General features: G+C 34.3%; 3 protein-coding genes and 1 non-coding gene across 8 annotated transcripts; 3 read left to right on the forward strand and 1 right to left on the reverse strand.

Moving 5' to 3' along the window:
* Positions 1-338: 338 nt before the first annotated feature.
* On the forward strand, positions 339-7,638 carry LOC146940986 (O-fucosyltransferase family protein). Its single transcript, XM_085754778.1, has 11 exons — positions 339-763; positions 952-1,002; positions 1,095-1,185; positions 2,008-2,084; positions 2,799-2,887; positions 4,728-4,847; positions 5,716-5,832; positions 5,934-6,077; positions 6,168-6,291; positions 6,387-6,578; positions 6,863-7,638. The coding sequence occupies exons 1-11, from the start codon at positions 479-481 to the stop codon at positions 7,220-7,222; spliced, it is 1,650 nt and encodes a 549-aa protein (XP_085610904.1). The 5' UTR covers positions 339-478; the 3' UTR covers positions 7,223-7,638.
* Positions 7,639-8,936: 1,298 nt separating this feature from the next.
* On the forward strand, positions 8,937-14,595 carry LOC146940987 (uncharacterized). Of its 5 annotated transcripts, XM_085754777.1 has the most exons (15): positions 8,937-9,040; positions 9,477-9,642; positions 9,737-9,994; positions 10,195-10,369; positions 10,904-10,965; positions 11,078-11,241; positions 11,369-11,478; positions 12,470-12,526; positions 12,755-12,813; positions 12,916-13,050; positions 13,136-13,386; positions 13,492-13,639; positions 13,870-13,945; positions 14,053-14,103; positions 14,251-14,595. In XM_085754777.1, the coding sequence occupies exons 1-15, from the start codon at positions 8,985-8,987 to the stop codon at positions 14,463-14,465; spliced, it is 1,983 nt and encodes a 660-aa protein (XP_085610903.1). In that variant the 5' UTR covers positions 8,937-8,984; the 3' UTR covers positions 14,466-14,595. The 5 variants fall into 5 exon arrangements, with proteins under 5 accessions (XP_085610903.1, XP_085610899.1, XP_085610900.1 ...); XM_085754773.1 differs by lacking the exon at positions 12,470-12,526 and having other exon boundaries at positions 11,366-11,478; XM_085754774.1 differs by lacking the exon at positions 12,470-12,526.
* A 1,540-nt stretch (positions 14,596-16,135) lies between these two features.
* Positions 16,136-17,221, forward strand: SUFE2 (sulfur E2). The gene has a single exon (XM_085754779.1). The coding sequence runs from the start codon at positions 16,285-16,287 to the stop codon at positions 16,912-16,914; it is 630 nt and encodes a 209-aa protein (XP_085610905.1). The 5' UTR covers positions 16,136-16,284; the 3' UTR covers positions 16,915-17,221.
* Positions 17,222-19,643: 2,422 nt separating this feature from the next.
* TRNAR-ACG (transfer RNA arginine (anticodon ACG)) lies at positions 19,644-19,716 on the reverse strand. Its single transcript has one exon. It is a non-coding gene; the product is annotated as a tRNA-Arg (tRNA).
* Positions 19,717-22,291: the final 2,575 nt, after the last annotated feature.

A 22,291-nucleotide genomic window follows, 5' to 3' on the forward strand; every position in this document is an offset into this window, starting at 1 on the left:
CCTAAAATCACCTTATTTAAATTAAAAGAAAGAGAAAAAAAAAAGATGTTAAGGGGTTATTCTAGGTCAAAAAATGACCTAAAATCCCCGTTACTTGATGAGTAAAGGAGAAAAATAACTTTAAAAAATGTGAAGTTTCTCTCGCTAAATAACTTATGATCTAAAAAAAAGAATATTTGAGAAAGAGAAATATTTTTTCAGTTTATGTTAAATTGTGTTTTTTTTTTTTCACCGAATTATGTTAAATTGTTAAAACGAACGAGGAACAAAGTGATAAAAAAAATTGTGAGCATTTTCCTAAAGTCAATACAATTGCATAATTAAGTACGTAATCTTACACAATTGATGAGAATGAATAATGGTTGCTTGCTGTGGAAAAGAATAGAAGTGGATCTGAACTCAAATCACATGCGACTTCCTCAGAAAAATAAGAACAAACCATTAATCGTCATAGAGAGAGAAAGCACCGTCCACCTCGATGGCGGAGCTCCGTCACTCCTCCTCCCTCGGCGCCCGCGCCACTTCTTCTCCGATGAAACGCGACGGCGATTCCTCCCCTCTCATTCCCGACAACGACCTCTCCGACGATCGCCACTCTCCCAAAGACCGTGACCGTCCTCCCTGCTCGCATTTTCATCACCTTTGCTCCTTCTTCACCGACGACCCTAGGGTTTCTCTTCACAACTCCAAGATCTCTATATTCCTTGTCTCACTTCTAATTATCGTTGGCGTAATCTCCGTTTTCACCATCCTCAACAAATTGGTCAGCACCGCATTATCGTTGTAGAATCTCAATTTCAATTACGCTTTTTGTTCTTTTGATTTGCTACTCATAAGTGATTTTTCAGCTTTTTTTTTCTAACTTTAGTAATAAGGAGTAGCTTCACTAGTGATGTATTGAATTTTCAGCTTTTCTGATAATTGATTTTTTCTGGTTTAATTCTGTTGTAGAATTCACCTTACTTGTGTAAAAAAGATGGGATTGTTCTTCACTGCCCACATGTAAGTTATCTTCAAATGGATCATAGCTTTGATGATGACGATGATGATTTTCACATTGAAATTTCACTAAGCATGTGTGGTGTTTTTTGTAGGTTAAAGAATCAGCATCTCTTTGGGAAAATCCTTACTCATCCACAACGTCATGGAAGCCATGTGCTGAGCGCAGGGATGGTGCAATATCAGGTTTCCTGTCCTCTAATTTGTTTATGCATTTACTGTGTCATTGGCATTGCATACTATGCGAAAAGGGCTATTAAGCAAACTAATAAGAATTAAGAACATATTCTTCATCCAGTAGTTATGACAATTTAACATAGGTATCATTTATCAGTTGCACTGACAAACTACAGTATGATTGGTATTTCAAGATAGATAGATATTTGAACTAATCCCTGACAATATTTTTTAGTCAATGGACCGAATGGACCATTCAACTTCTTTTGACCACCCTCTTTTTCTTTAATCTACTCTAATGGTATTCACGGATCAATACTGTCCTTAAAGTTGAATTCTGTATGTCTACATTCTATAAATGGCAGAAATAAAACCTTTAGAGAGAAGATTCTAGAAAAGATGGTAGAAAATAGGCTTAGGTGGTTTGGGCATGTAGAGAGAAGACCTGTAGATGCTGTAGTACGAAGAGTAGATCAGATGGAGGAAAGTCAGATCAAAAGAGGCAGAGGAAGACCCAGAAAAACTATAAGATAAACTATTAGGAAAGATTTAGAAGTTAATGAGTTGGATCTAAAAAATATGGTTTATGATAGACCATTATAGCGTAATTGATCCATGTAGCCGTCCCCACTTAGTGGGATAAGGCTTGGTTCATTGTTTGTTGTTGTTGTTGTTGTACATTCTATAAACGGGTCTTCAAAGTTTCCTTTTCAATGTAATATTCCCTAATAATCTCATAGTATATGTTAATGAGGACATGTTCATAGTAGTGCTATATGTTGTTCTTAATACTACCACTATTGCTGATAGTTCTTTTATACTTTCCTGTAGATCTTCCTCATGAAAATGAAACAAATGGCTATATATTCATTCATGCTGAAGGTGGTCTAAATCAGCAAAGAATTGCGGTATGAGTAGTTCTTTCAATTGTGATACGCTCTAGTCTAGACTGTTTTCTTTTTTTTGAAATGCACCTTGAGTTTTGCATTTTCACGGATGCTTGTTTTCTTTTTAATGGACACGATTACCTGGTAGACTGGTACAGTTTAGTTGGAAATTTTATTCCTGCTGTCCAATATATGAATTCTACGTGCTTTGAACTGACTGCTATAACTGAAAAGGAGCATAATTAAAAATTAAATATATTTGCGTACTTGTTCAATACTTCTATTTCATGGTGCATTTTTAGATAGAATAAATTGAGTGAACTATTTGACTATATGAAGTCGAGATTTGATGCTTAGGTGATATTTTCATAGAGCATCTGCATTCTTATCCGGCTTTAAGCCATTTGATCCATGATGATCCATGATTTTGATTTTACTGTCATGCACATAGAAGTGGGTTATATGAAATAATGAAATGACACTTTGCATTTGTAGAATCATTATATTATATAATATATATCTATGAAATGACACTTTGCGTAAAGTTTTTTAGAATCATTACATAACTATTTATCTATTGATGATTTACTTTAGCACCTATTCCAAAATGCAGGTAGAATCATTATATTATATAATATATATCTATGAAATGACACTTTGCGTAAAGTTTTTTAGAATCATTACATAACTATTTATCTATTGATGATTTACTTTAGCACCTATTCCAAAATGCAGATATGCAATGCAGTGGCTGTTGCGAAAATAATGAATGCCACTCTTATTTTGCCTGTATTGAAACAGGACCAGATTTGGAAAGACCAAACGTGAGATCTCTTGTCCAAAACTTTTTCTAATGTTGTTTTGATTAGTTAAATTGTTGCCACCGTTTTGCTAAGCAAACATGATACGACATATCACATCATAAATATAGTATATTTTTTACCCCAAAATGTAGGTAGTTTTTGAATTTCTAATCACTCTATCTAATCTAATCTTTTTATCTCTCTACTACTACTTTCCTCCTTTCTCACTAGTAGATTTTGTCCTGCCGCCTTGCCTGGAAGATATCAATAACAAACCACCTTGCCGACTGTTGTTAGAGAAGAAGGATACAATACAAGGCAGTTAAAGCAGTTAGAATTAGTTAGGTTAGTTTGTTGAGGAGACACAATTAAATTAAATAAATAAAGGAAAGATAGTAGAAGAGGATTGAGTCATTGAGATTGGTTAGTGTGAAAAAACAAGCAGTGTCTTAGTTGTAGAAGGGGAAACCTTTAGAGGATTGATTTCTCTCCATGTTCTGTTCTTTTTCAGTTCAATAAAATCATCTTTCCTTTTCATTATTCCCAATTCTCCATTGTAAATTCTTTACAAATCGGTTTGACCTGCCTCTTCTCTTACGGGGAAGAAATGGAGAACGAGGGTTGTTCTTGAAAGGAGGTTTAGTGTTATATATTACATCCCCACTCATGGTGATCAAACACTATTGAGCTGAAGATGTTAAAACAACCAATGAAGATGCAAAGACCCGGTTGTGACAAAAGAAGGGTGGAGGCGCCACCCTCCAAGTTCAAGGAGAGTGCTGAAGGGACAGGAAAAATCAGCCACACATTGGGTAAGGGGGTGAAGAAACAAATACATGTTTGTGAGGCAAAAAGTTTGGAGCCACAATCCTCTCTAGAGATAGTCTTGCTGCAGCACCCAGGAAAATAATTTAGAAGGAGATTACGGGAGAGTGCAGCTACTAAGAATCCTTTTTTCGTGCAAAGAAGACCAAATTTTCCTATCCTGACAGTAGCATTCTGTTCGAATGGGTCACTGATCCCAAATAACCTCTCAAAGGTGCATCAAATAAAGCCTATTGAAGAGCTGCAATAAGAACCGGACAGAGATGGAATTAGAGCATGACCCAATGGCAGAGAGCTTGACTTGAGGATGAGATATACAGCAGAGAGATTAAGGTAAAAGACAGAGAGATACAACACCGGTTCATGCAGCAGCAACTTTGAGGATCCAGATTATAAGGAGTCTGGTTATGCTTCCACCATCAGTTTTCAGGCAGCAGACAGGTGGGGAGATTTTAACCAAACAGGAGTTGTTGGAATATCTTTTGTTGGTTTGCTTAGCCCAATTCAAGGCAAGGCCTCGTTGGGCTCGGCACAGAATTCAAACGGGAACATTGGTAGGGGCTAGGGAGTTGGATTAGGTTTCAGTCTACAGCAAAGTCTACATAAGTATTCTGGTGGAAGATGAGCAAGGGGATGAAGTGGGGTACTGTGCTGGCAGATTTTGGACCTAGTTAGTTACTGGTACACTGTCAGCTGGTTATTTTCAACCTTGAGGACAATGTTGAACTTGAAGGGCGTGGTATTGTTAGGATAGAAGGATGGATCAAAATGGAATTGAAGTAGTTTGAATTAGGCTGGTTAGATAGTTGAGGTGAGGAGATTCATTTGAATATATAGGGGGGTAATAGTAGAAGCCGATTGAGCTTTGATTAATTTAGAAAAAAACAGAGCAATGGCTATTGTAGAAGGGGAAACCCTTAAAGGAGAGAATTCTTTTTTCTGTTCATTCTTCAGTTTTTCAATAAAATCATTTTTATTTTTCTCTATTCTGATTGTGGATTCCTAACAACAATGATGATGCATTTCATAATTACAGGAAATTTGAAGACATTTTTGACGTGGATCACTTCATTGACTACCTAAAGGATGATGTCCGTATTGTCCGTGATATCCCAGAATGGTTTACTGATAAAGCAGAGCTATTTTCTAGTATAAGGTTTGATAGATTCTTGTCCCTTTGAGTAGGGTCTGTAGAAAATCTAAATCCCAAGTTGTTGCAAGTGATAGATAACTATATTCCCTTTACACACACAGACACAGTGGATGCATCATGCATCTAGTAAGGACTTTTTTATATGAAAGTGAGAGGGTAAATCTTGGCCGTAAAACATTTTTTGGATGGTCAAGATTGAAAGTTTTTCATTGGTCAATGGTTACATGACTTAAAAGTCGTAGCCTTGACCTTTCATTGTTATATATTTTATGTATAAATATATATAATTGAAGGATTGATTATTCTTCAAAATAATAATAATTGAAGGATTGATTAGTATGCTAAAGCCAGTGTCATGCTGGTTTGCTGTTTCATTCATGGAATGATCGACATTAGGTTTGGTTGATGTGCTGCATTTTATCACCAAATGGAATGATAATTATGGTTTTGTAGTTATGTTCTGTGCCTTTTAATTTGATTCTGTTGAACACTCAAATCCCCAGTTGATCTGCCTTTTAAAAGGTGGATACATATATGTCAAAACCAGTTTTTATACTGGTTTTCTATTTAATCTGTTGATTTATTAACACATGATTTTGGGTTAAGTGCTGGTTGTTTTGAGCAAATAGCTTGACTATTATGAATTTAAATTATGTCCTCACTGTGAATATCTTGCATTGATGATGATTTTGGGGCCAGTTTTTTTTTTAAACGGACACAGAAGACACAAACTGAATCTCCTGTGTATATGTCTATACTTTTTCATGTCACTAGCTTTGCCAAATTATTACCACTGTTATCGACATTTTCCGATAATTGTTCAATATTGATACATTAACTTGACTAACAAAGCAAGACTGTTTTCTTTCAGACGGACTGTGAAGAACATCCCAAAATATGCACCTGCACAATTTTACATCGACAATGTTCTGCCCCGCGTCAAGGAGAAAAAGATTATGGCTCTGAAACCTTTTGTTGATAGGCTTGGGTAGGCCAAGGATGACGCATGCTAGATTCAATATTTTTTATTTTTTTTTAATTTTTTTTTATGTAGTTGATGTTGTCATGATGTCCCTGTTCTTGTTTCAGATATGACAATGTCCCATCAGAAATCAACAAGTTGAGATGTAGGGTCAATTATCATGCTCTGAAATTTCTTCCTGATATAGAGCAGATGTCTGATTTACTTGCATCAAGGATGAGAAACCGAACAGGCAATTCAAATCCTTATATGTATGTGATGACATTTGTGATCAAGGACTTGTAGCTGAATTTTAGTGTATTTTTTTATTGTCAATAATTTAACCGTTTTACTGTAAACAGGGCACTGCATCTTAGATTCGAAAAAGGAATGGTGGGCCTATCATTTTGTGATTTTGTGGGGACAAGAGATGAGAAAGCTATAATGGCAGAGTATAGAAAAAAGGAGTGGCCTCGACGGTATAAGGTGCCATACTATTTTTTATTTTTTATCAAAATGAGCCCTAGGAAGCTTTCCATTTTATTGGAACAATTTGGTCACCATCTTTCTTGAAAATGTAGAATGGTTCCCACTTGTGGCAATTGGCTCTGCAGAAGCGAAAGGAAGGACGATGCCCTTTAGAGCCTGGAGAAGTGGCTGTTATTCTTCGGGCTATGGGCTATACGAAGGAAACTCAAATTTATGTTGCTTCTGGACAAGTTTATGGTGGTCAAAACCGGATGGCTCCCCTAAGGAATATGTTCCCTAATCTGGTAAGACCTCTCCACTCCCATGTGCATTAAAAAAATGCGCATGACACTGCCTTGAAGTTCTAAAATGATTAGAAGCTTTATTGTTTCCTTTTGTGTGTTTTATGAAAATCAAATCCATTATTATGTAGTGAATTTAACAATGTCACGACATGGTTTTTTTTTTCCCTTGTAATGGAATGATCTCTTGCTCTATGTCATGTTCAATTTATTCATCAATAACTTAACATATGAGTCTGTTCGCTTGTTTTACAATATGATGAATGCTATTCACTTTTGGTAAATAGGTCACAAAGGAGGAATTGGCTACTAAAGATGAGTTAGATGGTTTCAGAAAGCACGTGACTAGCCTTGCAGCTCTTGATTTCTTGGTGTGCTTGAAGTCAGATGTATTTGTGATGACCCATGGAGGTAACTTTGCTAAGCTGATCATTGGTGCCCGCAGATATATGGGTCACCGTCTAAAATCAATAAAGCCCGACAAAGGACTAATGTCCAAGTCTTTTGGGGATCCGTACATGGGTTGGGCTCCTTTTGTAGAAGATGTTATTGTTACTCACCAGACACGGACGGGATTGCCAGAAGAGACTTTCCCTAACTACGACCTGTGGGAGAATCCTCTGACACCTTGCATGTGTAGAGCCTGATCACAGCTATCTTTATTGATACATTACACTGGGACTTTCACATTTCGAAGAATTATGCCATATAAGTTATAAGTTCTATATATCTCCATGGCAAACGTAACAACATGGGCTGCGGTTAATACTTAATACACCTTTGAGGTAAGGAGGGACAGTAAATAGAGATTTGGAGCGGAGATAATGGCTTGCAGGAAATGAGATTCAACTGTTGGTTATCAATTTAAAGAATAGATTTCCTACTATTGAGTGTTCTCTTTGCCGAGACACCTGGTGGTTTTTTTTTTTCTTGTCATCTAACATGTAGCAATACCCCACGTCCACTTTTCTTTCTCTTGAAAAGAAACTGACAATTTTTTTGTACGAGAAAAACTGCAAATCCTTGATGAATTAAATGTTATTGGATCCCTTTTGTTGTTCAATTTATGAAAGAGCCCTTTAGCTATAAAATGCGAGGGTATGTATGTTGGCGAAAAAATATGGGAACATTTGGGTGTGTACTCCAGCCAAAAACGGGAAGCACTTGGGTGACATAATGTCACCGTGACATTAAATCTGAGTCACACAACACACATTGCCACATAACATCTGGGTCACACAACACATACAACACATCTGGGCCACACAACACAACACCTTTGTATGGCTCAAATTTAATGTTACGGTGACATTATGTCACCCAAGTATTTTCCGCCAAAAACGAAGCTGCGTCCAACTGAAACTTGTTGACAGTCATTGCAATTTTGTGATAAACTATTTAGTTAAAACATTATAACTACGTTGTTATGACAGGCAGGTATGATGAGTTTCATTCTACACTCAAGTAAAAAGTATTTTAAATTTTGTTAATAAAGTTTTCTATATTATGAAGAAAAAAAAGTATACTATCAAGCCAATCATATTTTACACTCATTACAGTGAACCTTAGAGCATCTGCAATAGATCATTCTCACATTTGAGTGTCTAAGTGGATCTCACACATGTATACTTCACCCCTTTTATAATCTTGTACTGTCAATACATAATAAACAATCAATTCCATGAACTCAACATCTTAAAAAATTTACTAAACGAGTTTCAATAATAATTATATATCATTATATTTAATCAACACCATTTCATTTTTAATCAATTTATTAAATGTGCTTATATATATTCAACAACAATATATTCTCTTTTCAATATTGTCTCTAACACCCTCTCTAATAGTCAAATGTGACCTAACAATGAGAGTTGTATATATTCAACAAATTAATGTGATTTTTCACTAAGATCAAAGGTCACATTAATACTATTTGAAAGTCAATTAATCATGTGGATACGTATATATATAACTCTTAATATCGATTGTTGAGTTGGGTTAAAGAATCTGCGGTAAATGAATGGTGTGGGAGAGAAAGAAGAATTGATTGAAGGAATATTGTTTAGTGATTTTGGTAGAATAGAATGGGCGATGAAAAAGGGTGGGTTTACATTAGTGGAGCTAATTCCATTTTTGAACGTTTCTCTCTTTTACTACATAAGAGTATGTATCAGACAATTTGCCTGCGAAGAAAACAAGACCACTACACGTGTGCAACAACAACCGTCCTCATTCACTTGATAAACTAAATTGCAATTAATAAAAGTCTTCTCAATCTTATCCATAAATGGATTAATTGATTAATCATTACTAGTAGAGTAGCGTATAATTAATACTACTAGCTTACTATGATTACTTAACTGGGTTGAAGTTGGAGTTGTTGGTTGGTGGAACAGCGAAGAATCAATGAACTGTTTATCCATCTTTCTCTTCATTCTTCTTTCTCTCTTCTTTTTTCACGGGTATGTATGCATGTATTTTCTTTCTCTATTCTTTATTTCTTGATTATAATATTGCGTTATATAATTTCCTTATTGCTTTACCTGTTCATCATTTCATTTCATTTCATTTCATTTCTGATTATTGCAAAATTCAATCCTAACACACTTCAACTTTCTTATGAGTTAATTTCTTGCTTTTCAAGTTTTACAATAGTATTCGGTGTAGGTTCCACCATTCATATTCATTATCATTAAATATATTCCACTACTTACTTGTTCGTGGCATAAACATGAAATTTTATCACAAACCATCAATTTTGTCCAGCCAGTATTATATTATCGTTATCGATAACTAGATTAAATTGAATCCCAATTTGTTTAATTATGTGAGGTATTAGACAAATGAGCAGGGTTATACTTATTTCTAATCAATTTGGATGTGTTATTTCATATTCAGCGTGTCATCTAAAAATGTATCTGATACTCAGAGTCACCTACAACTAGCTAGCACCCCACCAAGAGGTTGGAATTCTTATGATTGCTTTTGCTGGGTAATATCTGAGCAAGAGTTCTTACAAAGTGCTCAAATAGTTTCTCAGCGTCTCCTCGATCATGGATACGAGGTATGTATATATGTGAGATTGAATATGTTATTATTATTATTATTATTATTTTAGTTAGATATAGATATGATATCTTTGCTTCAAATACTTGTAGTATGTTGTGGTGGATTATCTCTGGTATAGAAGGAAAGTTCAGGGTGCTTATCATGATTCTCTTGGATTTGACGTGATTGATGAATGGGGGAGGATGATTCCTGACCCAGGAAGGTGGCCTTCTTCACAAGATGGGAAAGGGTTCAGCGAAGTAGCTAATCGAGTGCATAGTATGGGTTTAAAGTTTGGGATTCATGTTATGAGAGGGATAAGCACGCAGGCTGTCAATGCAAACACGCCTATCCTAGATACAACAACGGTAATGCTTTGTAAATTTTGTATAACTTGAATGAGTTCATTTCTTTCTTGCTTCTTTTTTAAAGAGAAAAGTTTGGTTGTATTATTCCCTATTTAATACATTTTTATTTAAAGTTAAAACATTATGGGCGAGATATGATGGTCTTGTTTTACCTTAACCCCAAGTTGCTCCTTTGACTTCCTCACCTTTCAATTTCTTAGGGAAGTGCTTATAAAGAATCTGGCAGACTGTGGTATGCAAAAGACATAGGGATCCCTGAAAGGGCTTGTGGATGGATGACTCATGGTTTCATGAGTGTAAATACTACGTTGGGTGCTGGCAAAGCCTTTTTGAGGTCCCTTTATGTGCAGTATGCTGAATGGGGTGTTGATTTTGGTACTTGGACTTCTATTTTATAATCTTTATGCTCTGTTGCAACATAGTCATGTCATGGATGACAACCATGATGATTTTATACAATTTATTGCATCAGCTTCAACAAGTTTGCATAAGTGAAGCATTTATGCCTTTCTTGGTACATTATTTTTACTGTTTGCTACTTTGTTTCATCAAGATTATCGTTTATACTTCATTACATAGAATTGGTATTTCAGTGGTCTCACTCATAAGCCATAAATATTGACTGATTTTTTCATATCATATTACCAAAACTTCTACTTCAAACTAATTATAAAATTCACATAGCCTACTTCTTTGGGACACACTTATAGTAGTAGTCTACAAAATAATTTCTCATTTATTCCAGACATCTACAAATGAGTAGGTATGAAAACAAAGATTATGTTTTTGAGTTGGGGACTTGGGGGTTAGTGGGTTTACACAGAAACTATTGTACGGACTCTAAACTATAGCGAGCAGTTGTGCCTTCCCTTGGCAATAAATTTGATAGATTTTCTATTTTCCTTGCAGTGAAACATGACTGTGTATTTGGCGATGACTTAGATTTAAATGAAATAAGCTATGTATCAGAGGTATCTTGCAGTTCTATTTCTTCCACATACTTCTCTATCTCATACAAACACCAACATTGGTAATATTATGCCAGATGCATTGGCAAACTTACCATATGATATGTCACTACAGGTTCTCCGGGAGTTTGATCGCTCCATTGTCTATTCTTTGTCTCCCGGAACAAGTGTGACACCAGCCATGGCCAAGGATGTCAGTGGACTGGTCAATCTATATCGTATCACAGCAGATGACTGGGATAAATGGGGGGATGTTAAATCTCATTTTGATGTATCAAGGTGGTTAAATTACTTTGTTTTACTTCAAAATATTTGTCTCTATGTTGAAACTTTGTTGCTTCTCGATCTGTGATCTGCTGTTCCATCATCCTATCATGTAAATTTAGTTTATTTAATTATGAAGCAGGGATTTTTCTACAGCTAATATGATAGGAGCAAAAAGTTTAATGGGGAATTCATGGCCGGATTTGGACATGCTACCATTTGGATGGCTAACTGATGGCGCGAGTTGTTGGAGTAAGTCCTAATAGTCAACCTATGTTGATTGAATTTGCTTTAGTATGATGATCTTGATTTATATATTGATGAATATATAAACATATAAGTCACCATGTTTATTATATTATTCGTTATATAACATAATAAAGTCCTTAGAATAGATTGTTTGTTCAATAGAATATCGTGTATAATTTGATCGTGAGACCCTATTGAATAATAGAATTTGCTTTAGTATGATGATCTTGATTTATATATTGATTAATATATAAACTTGTAAGTCACCGTGTTTATTATATTATTTGTTATATAACATAATAAAGTTCTTAGAATAGATTGTTTATTCAATAGAATATTGTGTATGGTTTGATTGTGAGACCCTATAGAACAATATTCTTAATCATATGTGGTCTAGTGTTATTGTAAATAAGGACGACAATAACACCTTCAGGCTATTGTGTGAGTAGACTGATAATCACATCTCGCGGGTCATAGATATGTGATATAAACGGCACATGATATGAACGAGGATATGTGGTATTACGAATATTCAGCATCAAGTCGGCATCCAAGTTTAAATGTTAAGAGTGACAAGTATACCTGATTTTTTTATGACAACAAGGATACCCGATTGACCCACTATGAGAAGGCTACATAATAGTCATATAAGTGTAATAAGTGATTCTTATGGTGACCATAGGGAGTAGTCATTTGACTTAATTATGAATTGATTAAATAAATGAGGGTTGACAATTAATTGAGTTAAATACGATTTGATCTAATTAATAGTTTGTATTTAATTAAAAGAGTTTAATTAAATACAAACACTATATGGCTTTTTTTGGGAGAAGCCTAGAATAAGAGTTTAATTAAATACAAACACTATATGGGGTTTTAGTAGCTCACTCTTTATAAATAGAAGACGAGCACACTCCCCAAGCAATCTTAACGTCGCGTCCCCTCATGAAATGCTAGGATCACGTTCCGTTTTGTGTTCGTATGGATCATGTAGAGACGCCGCCAGTATTTCTTTCGCATCGGTGGTCAAAGTTAAAACACACTTCTAGAGGTAAAATCATCAAATGTGTTTAAATTGGTCTTTGATTTGTGATTAATGGTTAATCAAGATATGCTCATTGGGATTGTTTAACTAAGAGGATTATTTTTTTTCCTGAAAACTCCTCCTAAATTTCCGGCAGTAATAAGGTTGTGTTGCTGCTTTTTTTTATTTCTGTATGAGTATATCATCCACGACCCTTTAAACATGCCACTGAATTTTCACCTTTTCCTTTTGAAGGTACAAATGCAGGTCCACATAGGTATAGTAACCTCAACCTAGAAGAGAAGAGGACTCAGGTATTAGTAAAAACCATAACTGAGTTGCTTTCCCATAAATTCATATGTTAATATGTGTACACGCCCTATCAAAAGAAACTGAGTTAATGTGCTCCTACACAGATGACCCTGTGGGCAATGGCAAAGTCTCCTCTTATGTATGGGGGCGATGTACGGAAGATTGATCCCACAACATATGATCTCATCACAAATCCTACCCTTCTGGAGATTAATTGTTTTAGCTCAAATAATAGGGAGGTATGTGAACCATCAAACTTTTTTTTGGGGGGGAAGGGAGATAATATGTTTGCGAATTTAATATATTCTTTTGCGGCATTAGCAGTTTCCTTATATCACAAGCTTGAAGAGTGAAGATCAGGACTATGGAAGGCAAATGAGAAGAAGCTATACAGAAACAAAAACATCATATGCACATTCAATAGGCCTCACTAGCTGCACTGACTCAAAAACAAGTGGTTGGACTAGTGAAAGTCTTGACCAGTATCCTGAAAGAATCTGTTGGAAATGGAATTTAGGAAACAAGCATCTTCTTCCTCCCTTCTGCATGCACAAGAGAGAATTGAACTTGGCATCGTAATCACATTTTGTCTTGTCATTCTCTGTTCTGTTTGCCTAACTTTGATTTGATTATTTATGTTCTTGTTAACTATAGTAATTGTTGTATTGTTATTGATGCAGAAATGAAGAGAATATGCATCAAGATTATCATCATTTAGTTGCAGTCAACAAAATAAAATTTTGCTTGGATGCTTCTCCAAGACGAGAGCTTACTTCTAAAGAGTTCAGGAGAGGTACATTTTCGCCCTGCAGGTTGGATTCAAATCAGGTATGTTGTTATGTGTTTAAGTCGTGTTAGAGTGAGATGTCTTGTAAACACGTAGCCAATGTGTAATCTTGATATATTCAAAGATCATCTTGTTTGTGCATCACTATTTTTATCCGTATACCATACATTAGCCAATTTGTCTTCTTAAAATAACCTTCTGATTTGCAATTTTTTTTTTTATATACCTGTACTATATACTATTGGAATTTGATCTATGTTGTCTTTAACAGATGTGGCAGTTGAATCTTAATGGGACCTTGGTAAATAGCTATTCTGGCTTATGTGCAACAGTAAAACCTGTCAAAGGTGAAATTCGCTAATACTTGCCATTTTTTGGAAATATTGTCCTATGCAATTTGTTGGGTTTATCTTGGTTTATCATTATTCATAATGCTAGTTGGTCATTTATGCAGCTCCTATTAGTTCTGCTGGTTTTCGCTCTTGGGTTGCAACAGGAAGAACAGGTCAGTGCTCTTGATTTTTCTCAACTTCACTCTCCAACATCAAAGCAAATTACTTGATCATTGACGTTTTAGCATTTGAACTGGCATGCGAAAACAAATAATTACTTGTTATTCTTTTCTAACTCCAAGGGTTGTATGTTTATGCAGGAGAAGTCTATGTTGCTTTCTTCAATCTAAGCGATCAGAAGGCGGTTATATCTGCGCAGACATCAGAACTATCTAAAGTTTTACATATGAGAGACTTAAGTTCTTGTAAAGGCAGTGAAGTTTGGAGTGGAAGTGACATTATAATAACGCAGGGGACGTTATCAGCAGAAGTGGAAATGCATGGAACTGCACTATTTGTTCTCAATTGCAACTAGTTTGGTCCCAAAAGAAAGTTATGTGTAAATTGTAACATTTAAAATGCACTTAACCCAAAAGTCAATTTGGGTGAAGTTGCACTGCACACGAGTATATATGTTTATTAACAAAAAAGAAGTATTACAAAAATCTTATAACTTTTTAAATAACAAAACTCAAATTAAAACTATACACCAACATTACGTTGGTATGAGTGAAACTAAACATAGACAACTTAAGCAAGATCTCGACCTCAAACTTTGTAGATGACATAAATAAATAGGGTCTTGCTAACAAGTGCCCTAAGGGCATTGTTTAAGGAACCCAAAAAAAGAAACTATGTCTTGAAAATACAAGTCAAACACTTTTAAAAGTCATAACCGTACAATTTCCAACGCAAAAATTGCCACTTTTAGATGCTTAAACAATGCCCTTAGGGCACTTGTTAGCATTTTCCAAATAAATATGGTTGAGAGGGAGGGAAGATTTCACTAGAGGTTTTCTTAAATGACCACAAAAATATTTTAATTATTAAAACAATATGTTTAATCAAACATATTATTTAACCAAAATGATGGAGGGAGTGCTAAATTTTTGGTGGAGTGACTGGCGGCTCGAGTGGGTTGTTGAGTGGCAGCAAGCCAAGTCTCCTCAATATTTTTTTATTTTTTCAGGAAGTTCCTTAAATAATTGTTCCCATGATACTGATACATAATATGGAGGTAAGGTAATTATAGATCTTGCTTTTCTTCAAACATAGTTTATGTATCCATTTTTTATATACATCAACCGATCCGTTAACAAGATATTTCAATTTAACATACTTATATCTTCAAAGTCTCTTTGTAGAAAATGAATTAAATAATTTAACTGTTAAATTGAAGTATATCAAACCTATAAAAATTCATAGGATTCTAAAACTCTATGATATTCCACGTCGTCATCTTATTTTAACGTATAATATGTTATTTAAAATATATACCAACAAATAATTCAACATTATATAAGATGGTTCAACATTTAAATTGATTTACTGCATCTTCTATATAAAGTTACCGATGATGCAAGTATGTTAAGCTTAACAACAATTTCAACATATCCTAACTAACTATATATATTTAACTTTTAACTTTTTACATTTCAAGATATTTTGGGGAATTAGTCACTTTAGTCCCTGAATGGGGAACGATTCGTCAATTTAATCCCTGAATGCAGATAATATGCAAAACAGTCCCTGCATGGTCAATTTCAGGGACTAAAGTGACTAACGAAGTCTACATTCAGGGACTAAATTGACTAACGAAGTCTGCATTCAGGGACTAAATTGACTAACAAAGTCTACATTCAGGGACTATTTTGCAATTTATCTGCATTCAGGGACTAAATTGACGAATCGTTCCCCATTCAGGGACTAAAGTGACTAATTCCCCTATTTTAAAAGTATATTTAATAATAATGATATTGTTTTGAAGTGTTGCAAGATAGATAATAATTCTTTAGTCCAAATAATAAACGAAAGTATTTAGGTCACAACTTAATTGAAATGATGTCATTGCTTACATGCATTGTTTTAACACTATTTTTTTTTATCAAACAAGTTAGAAGTAGTAGTATAATATTTATTTTTGAGAGAAGTAGTATAATATTTTATATTTAGGGACAGTTTGTTTTTCTTTCAAGAAAAAAACTTGTAGTATTGCATATATCTCACCGCACCATACTCCCACCCATCCATTTCATTCCTACTCCTCTCCATCTTTTCTCTTCTATATCCCATATTCTCCTTCTTTCTCTCCCAATTTTTTTCATTATCCTTATTTTATTATTATTATTAATAAAATGCTATATCCATTTCCATTTCCATTCCCAACTTCTACGGCAAGTTCCACCCTATTAACCCTCCCTCCTTCTCCTTCTCCTTCTCATTTCTCCTCCAAACTTAACGCCGCCGCCGTTACTTCAAAACAAATCCATCTCAAACTCTCCGTTAACCCTCCTCCCTTCAACAACACATTAACATCATCTTTATCATCATCACCGTCATCTCACGGTGTCACTGACAAGCTCAACAATCTCACCATCGAATTTGCCTCTCTCTCCGAACCCATCGACCGAGTAAAAAGACTATTACATTACGCATCTTTATTGCCTCCCTTAGACCGGTCCGACCGGGTTCCGGAGAACCGGGTGACAGGTTGTTCGACAGATGTTTGGGTGGTGGCCCACATAGACAAAGGTAGGAGAATGAGGTTTCAAGCAGACAGCGATTCGGAGATATCGAAGGGGTTCTGTTGGTGTCTTGTTTGGATGTTTGACGGCGCGGAACCTGAGGAAGTGCTTAACGTCGAGAAAGATGTTTTGGTTGGTATGAATGTAGTAGGGTTGAATAATGTTAAAGCACGTTCTAGGATTAACACGTGGCATAATATTTTCTTTGCCATGCAAAAGGCTACACAGGATTTAATTTAAGGAATATATGCGTTGGTATTCTCCGCACGAGTTTTTATCTCAGTTTTGTGGGATTCAGATGGTCGAACAATTTGATTTGTTTGGTTGGTCTTTCTCACGTGTGAAGGATGCTAAGGCTAGCTTAATTTCACCATTTTTCTTTCTTCTCATAGATATATAACCTTTCTTGTATTAGTTGGGTCAGTAGATTATAATAGGGTTGGAGGGGCCAATTTCTTTTTCTTTTCTCTTGAAAAATTGTATAAAGAATAGTTTAACTTTATTTAGATTAAAATCTAGATTTGGTTTGGGTGATGGGAGAAAACAATGTGCTTCATAGATTATAAGTTTTTTTTTTTTGAATAAATTCATAGATTATGAGTTGGATGCATGTTGTTGCATAAAAAAATCGTTTTATCTATAGTTCACAACATTGCATTTGCATTTGTCTGTTGTACTTGTAGTTGTAGGTTAGCCCGTAAAAAATTTGGAGTCAATGACAGAACATATAGTATTAGTAAAGCTCTGGAACTTGTTTCTTAAATATTAAAATTTTATGTTCATATATATCTACTACACCCTTGCTTTTCAATAAATTAATGGAAGGATCAAGATTCAGTTAGCTAAGCACATGAGGTGTTTGATAAGCTCTCTTAATCTAGTTGAACATTGACAACTTTAAACAAGATTGAAATATATTTAATGTCTTTCATTTTTTTATATAAGAAATGTCTTTCAAATGTTTTTTTTTTATGTGTTCTATTACCCATCACAAATCACTTACTAGTATGTTTGTGATACCTCTTAACATGTTATACACCTGCCTATGTGGCTATGTGTATTGCTAATGACACTAAGTAATTACGTGTCAGGCCTTTTAGCCCATATTTTACCTCCTTCTTCCGTTGAACCAAACAGATCCTTGGTAAAATATTTGATGTTCTAGACCAACTAAGTGTGGATTGCTACAGAAAATATGTTTACTTATTTTTAGGGTTCAACTATTTGGTATTTCTAGGTCTTAATCAATCTCTATTGAAACCAATTGAGAAGACTAAATATCTTTTTAAAGGGTACATTAATCAGAAGAAAAATATATAGTATAGCAGCCCCCTCAAACAAAATGGGTGTGTATGTATGTGTTATGATTATGACAAGATTTTTGGACCTGAGTGAAGATTCTAATTAATTTGTTTATTATGTTAAATGATCGTGGTGGGGTTAGTTATGTTTTTTGAAATGGTAAAAGCTAAAGATTTTCTCAATATGACAGGGACCAGGAAAAGCATTGATTTTGTTTTATATTAGCTATAATGTGTATGTCTGACTATAAAAGGTTCATTCATCACTGGTGGTAGTTGTGACGAATAGAGATGAAAATTTCAATTTCTCATGTTTTTGGCTCATAAATGTGGGGTATGCCCCTTATTCAATTTAATCCCTTATAAAAAATATAGACTAAGGTGTTTTAGTCTTTATTCAATTTCATCCTTCACATTTTTCTTAAGGTTTAATTTAATCCCTTATAAAAAAATAATACTTTTAGTCCATAAATTTTAGTATTATTTTTTAGACGGAGCATAGATTAATCTGAGCTAGAAAATTGTCAAATTGAATCTTCACACTACCTTTTTTATATATGCAATCATGCAATGTATATGTTTTTATAAATTTTTCTGTGAAAAATTAGTTCACTATTTTACCTACGAGATTTAAGTCATATAACAAATGCAACAGACCCTCTATGATTCCTGTCATCTTGATTAAAAGAGTATAGACTAAATGATGGATATTTTAGTGAAAGAAAAGAGATGGATGAAAGGAGGGAGAATGGGGGATATACATAATTTTTCATTTTATATTTTTTCCTCATATTTTATTAGAAAGACAAGGAAGAAGTAAGTATAAATGTTACCTTAGTGCAAATGAAACTAGATTTGGATCTCTTAGATAATGTCTAATGTTAAAAACTGTGGATAGAAAAAGCACAGTTGAAACGAAAGACTCTACTAAAAGTGGTCAGGAGATTAATCATCCGTAAAATATACAAGCGCTTTTTAAATATCTGAACCGAACAAATTTTTTTTTTAATCCACGCATTTTCTAAGCTTTTTAAATATCTGAATCGAACAGATTTTTTTTTAATCCACGCATTTTCTAAGCAAAATATGCAACTGTTTGAAAGTAGATGTTTCTGCTGCTGGTTTTACTTGGTATTTGATGACTTTGTTAATTAGGCGTATATGATGCATGAACATTGCAAGTTGTTGAATTAAATTAATTATGTGTATTATGTTTGTTACATACTTACATCACGTCCATTCTCTAGGACTGGAAGATTAATTGATTCAAGGAAGTGAAAGTAGGCAAATCTATAATGATAACTAGTGCAAGGAGTATAACATATTCAATTTTGATGGGCGAATTTTGAATGTTGACGTTATTGCTGATGGAGTGAACATGGAAAATGAATTGATTAGGAGTTTGTCCTTTTGTTATTCACAGTATACTTTTAACAATTTCATATTGACATCACATAGATGAATTTGTTATCTTACAAAAAAAAAAAAAAAATCTTACAAAATAAAAAAGAATGTTTTTACTTTTTTTTTTTGACCGAAAGAATGTTTTTGCTTTAAATTAGAGGAGGAGGAATGTTGCAAGTTGTAACCAAAAAAGAGGAGGAGAAATGTTGATTTACGCGACCAAAGTTAATATATAAAATTAAGGAAAAAAAGTAAAGAGGGCTTCGACTCCACTGGGGATCGAACCCAGAATCTCTGGTTCCGTAGACCAGCGCCTTATCCATTGGGCCATGGAGTCGTTTGTGACACCAGGTTTGCACGGTGGATATTTAATCTAATTCAAATGTAGATATACGTTCTTATTCATATACATTGTTATACAAGTTTGTTGTTGTAGAACGATGTACTACGTTTGGGTTGATCTAATGATATTGACTTAAGGTCTCATATTTAATTTTTTTTATAAAACAACATTTACTGATGTATTAGACTTTACAAAGAAAAGTTAATTAAAAACAAAAACGTTATGCAAACGTAACAATTATAAAGGAACGAAGGGAGTACTAATTATTCAATAGTTGTTGATTTTTAATTGTTCAAATAACATTTTTCTTGTACTAATATTGCTCTCAATTCTCAAAGGTAAATAAATTTACCATAACATGATTAAACCAAAAAAAAAGTACCGATGTAAATTTTTCAATCATGTGATATTTCATAAGCTAAGTGGTCTTGTCGAGCTTGGATTGGTAAGTTATTATATAGGGCAAAAGTTATGGTGCATAAGCCATTTCCTTATGCACCGTGCATAAACACTTCACAACCATCAAATTTCTTTCATTTTGTGTTTGTCCTTTCTCTCTCTACTCTTTTGAAAAACAGATTTTCTCTCACTTTCTCTCTAAGAAACCGATCTGGGATGAAGCTTCATCTTCTACACACCTCCGGCACGGTGGCCGGCCGCCCTAGGGCAGCGGCGCCGCCGCCGGAGTTGTAGGAAATGGCTTCGATTTCAAATTTTTTTTTGGGTGATGGAGATGTCATTTCCTACTTTTTTATCTGAACCAAAATCGAAGCCATTTCCTACTTTTTTATCTGTTGACTTCACTTTTAAAAATCCTTTTCCTTCTATAATCCAAATCCGGACTCGGTTTTCAGAGATAAACAACCAAACAGTGTAGATCTAGGTTTTAACTTTGTTTCCATTCCTTTCGTTTCCGTTCAGTTTCCTTCTTCTTCTGCTCCTTCACCGCCGTTTTCTTCTCTGCTTTCTTTCCTTCCCATCTCTGTTGTCTCGCTAGCTTCTTCTTCGTGTTCTTGGGGAGTTCTGAAGTGGGTTGTGATGGTTCTGGGTTTGGAGGTGGAACTGTGGATTCGGGTTCTTGAATTTCACCATAACTGCACGAATTTCCGCACCCATGGGCTGGGATTTATGGCTGGGAAACTGCTGGAAACCATTAAGTACATCTAATGGTTTTCCACAGCAAAATGGTTTTAGCATTCCGATACGGTGATGATGATGGCGATGATGATGAACGACGATGTTGATGATGAGATTGAAGATTCTGGAAACCATTTCCACAGCAAAATGGGTTTGGAGTACAACTCACAGAAACCATTTCTTTCCTCCTCCTCCAATTGTGTCAGTACAAAACTGAATGATGGCAATGGCTCTAGGTCCTTAGTTTTTTTCACCTGCTGGAAAACATTAAGTAAATCTAATGGTTTTGGAGTACAACTCACAGAAACCATTTCCACAACAAAATGGTTTTGGCATTCCGGTACGGTGATGATGACGGTGATGATGATGAACGACGGTGTTGATGATGAGATTGAAGATTCCAGTGGTGATGATGATGAACGACGGTGATGATTCAGTTTGTTTTCGCGTTTGGGGTGTAGGAAGCAATTATGTTGGGATTTATGCACGGTGCATAAGGATTTCCTTATGCACCATAACCACTCCCATTATATAGACCGATAGTTTGATTGATGGTCACCAAAAATGAATGTAAATTTATAGCTTTTAATTTTTATTTGGAAATGGATAGTTAACCATTCGGTTAATTTTAATTTTTAAGTGTTTAAAAATGGAGAAATGCCATTTAAATTGTGCTGCAATTTTATTGTCCTTATACATGAAAATACAATTTTATTCTTATTAGTTTTTTTTTTACTTTCTCCAAATCAAATCAACGATATAAAAGAATATATTTTTATTTGTCAAAAAAAAAAAATATTTTTATACAGTGTCAAATACATTATCAATTTTTAGATGTTCAAATAACATTCATTTTAAAAAAATATAAATACAAAAACATAAATATTAACTCCAATTTTAAATGTTTTAAACATCTTGTTTTTTCATCAATAGAAAAATTATATATTTTTAAAACTTAAAAAAATGATATTATAATCGTCTTTTTCAATAAAATCGAGACTTACAGACCAGGGATGAATCCAGAACTCTATCGAATAAGAGGCCATACTTTTTTTCAATAATAAATTGTATATAAAACTAAAGAACAAACAATTATTTTAGGTGTAAATATTTTTATGAACTAAATTGACCAATAAAAAATGCATTAGAGGATTAAATTAACACCTAAAAACATACTCGAATACCAAAATGACTAAGAAAAAGGACGCCTAAAGATATGTTTGCAATTTTGATATATTTAAGGACTGTAACGCAAAATGTGTTACTCATTCAAAGACCAAAATAATTGTTAACCCTAAAGTTGAACTACAGTGTTTTTTTTTACAAGAACACAAAATAAAGGGTTTAATAGGTAAGCAGACCCTCTAAATATGCAAACTTTTAGTTTTGGTCACCCAAAATATTTTTTAGGCTTTTGGTCTCTCAAAATTTT

Source organism: Medicago sativa, chromosome 3 (genome assembly GCF_051527215.1).
Source record: "Medicago sativa cultivar Bolivia chromosome 3, Bolivia_mono, whole genome shotgun sequence".
NCBI lineage: Eukaryota > Viridiplantae > Streptophyta > Magnoliopsida > Fabales > Fabaceae > Medicago > Medicago sativa.

What these genes read in the sequence shown, in the direction of transcription:
- LOC146940986 (XM_085754778.1), top strand. Translation starts at nt 479, where the DNA reads ATGGCGGAGCTCCGTCACTCCTCCTCCCTCGGCGCCCGCGCCACTTCT. An exon ending in TTGTTCTTCACTGCCCACAT is followed by an intron (nt 1,003 to 1,094) that starts GTAAGTTATCTT and finishes TGTTTTTTGTAG; the next exon opens with GTTAAAGAATCAGCATCTCT. An exon ending in CAGGGATGGTGCAATATCAG is followed by an intron (nt 1,186 to 2,007) that starts GTTTCCTGTCCT and finishes ACTTTCCTGTAG; the next exon opens with ATCTTCCTCATGAAAATGAA.
- LOC146940987 (XM_085754777.1), top strand. Translation starts at nt 8,985, where the DNA reads ATGAACTGTTTATCCATCTTTCTCTTCATTCTTCTTTCTCTCTTCTTT. An exon ending in TCTCTCTTCTTTTTTCACGG is followed by an intron (nt 9,041 to 9,476) that starts GTATGTATGCAT and finishes TTTCATATTCAG; the next exon opens with CGTGTCATCTAAAAATGTAT. An exon ending in TCTCATTTTGATGTATCAAG is followed by an intron (nt 11,242 to 11,368) that starts GTGGTTAAATTA and finishes ATTATGAAGCAG; the next exon opens with GGATTTTTCTACAGCTAATA.
- SUFE2 (XM_085754779.1), top strand. Translation starts at nt 16,285, where the DNA reads ATGCTATATCCATTTCCATTTCCATTCCCAACTTCTACGGCAAGTTCC.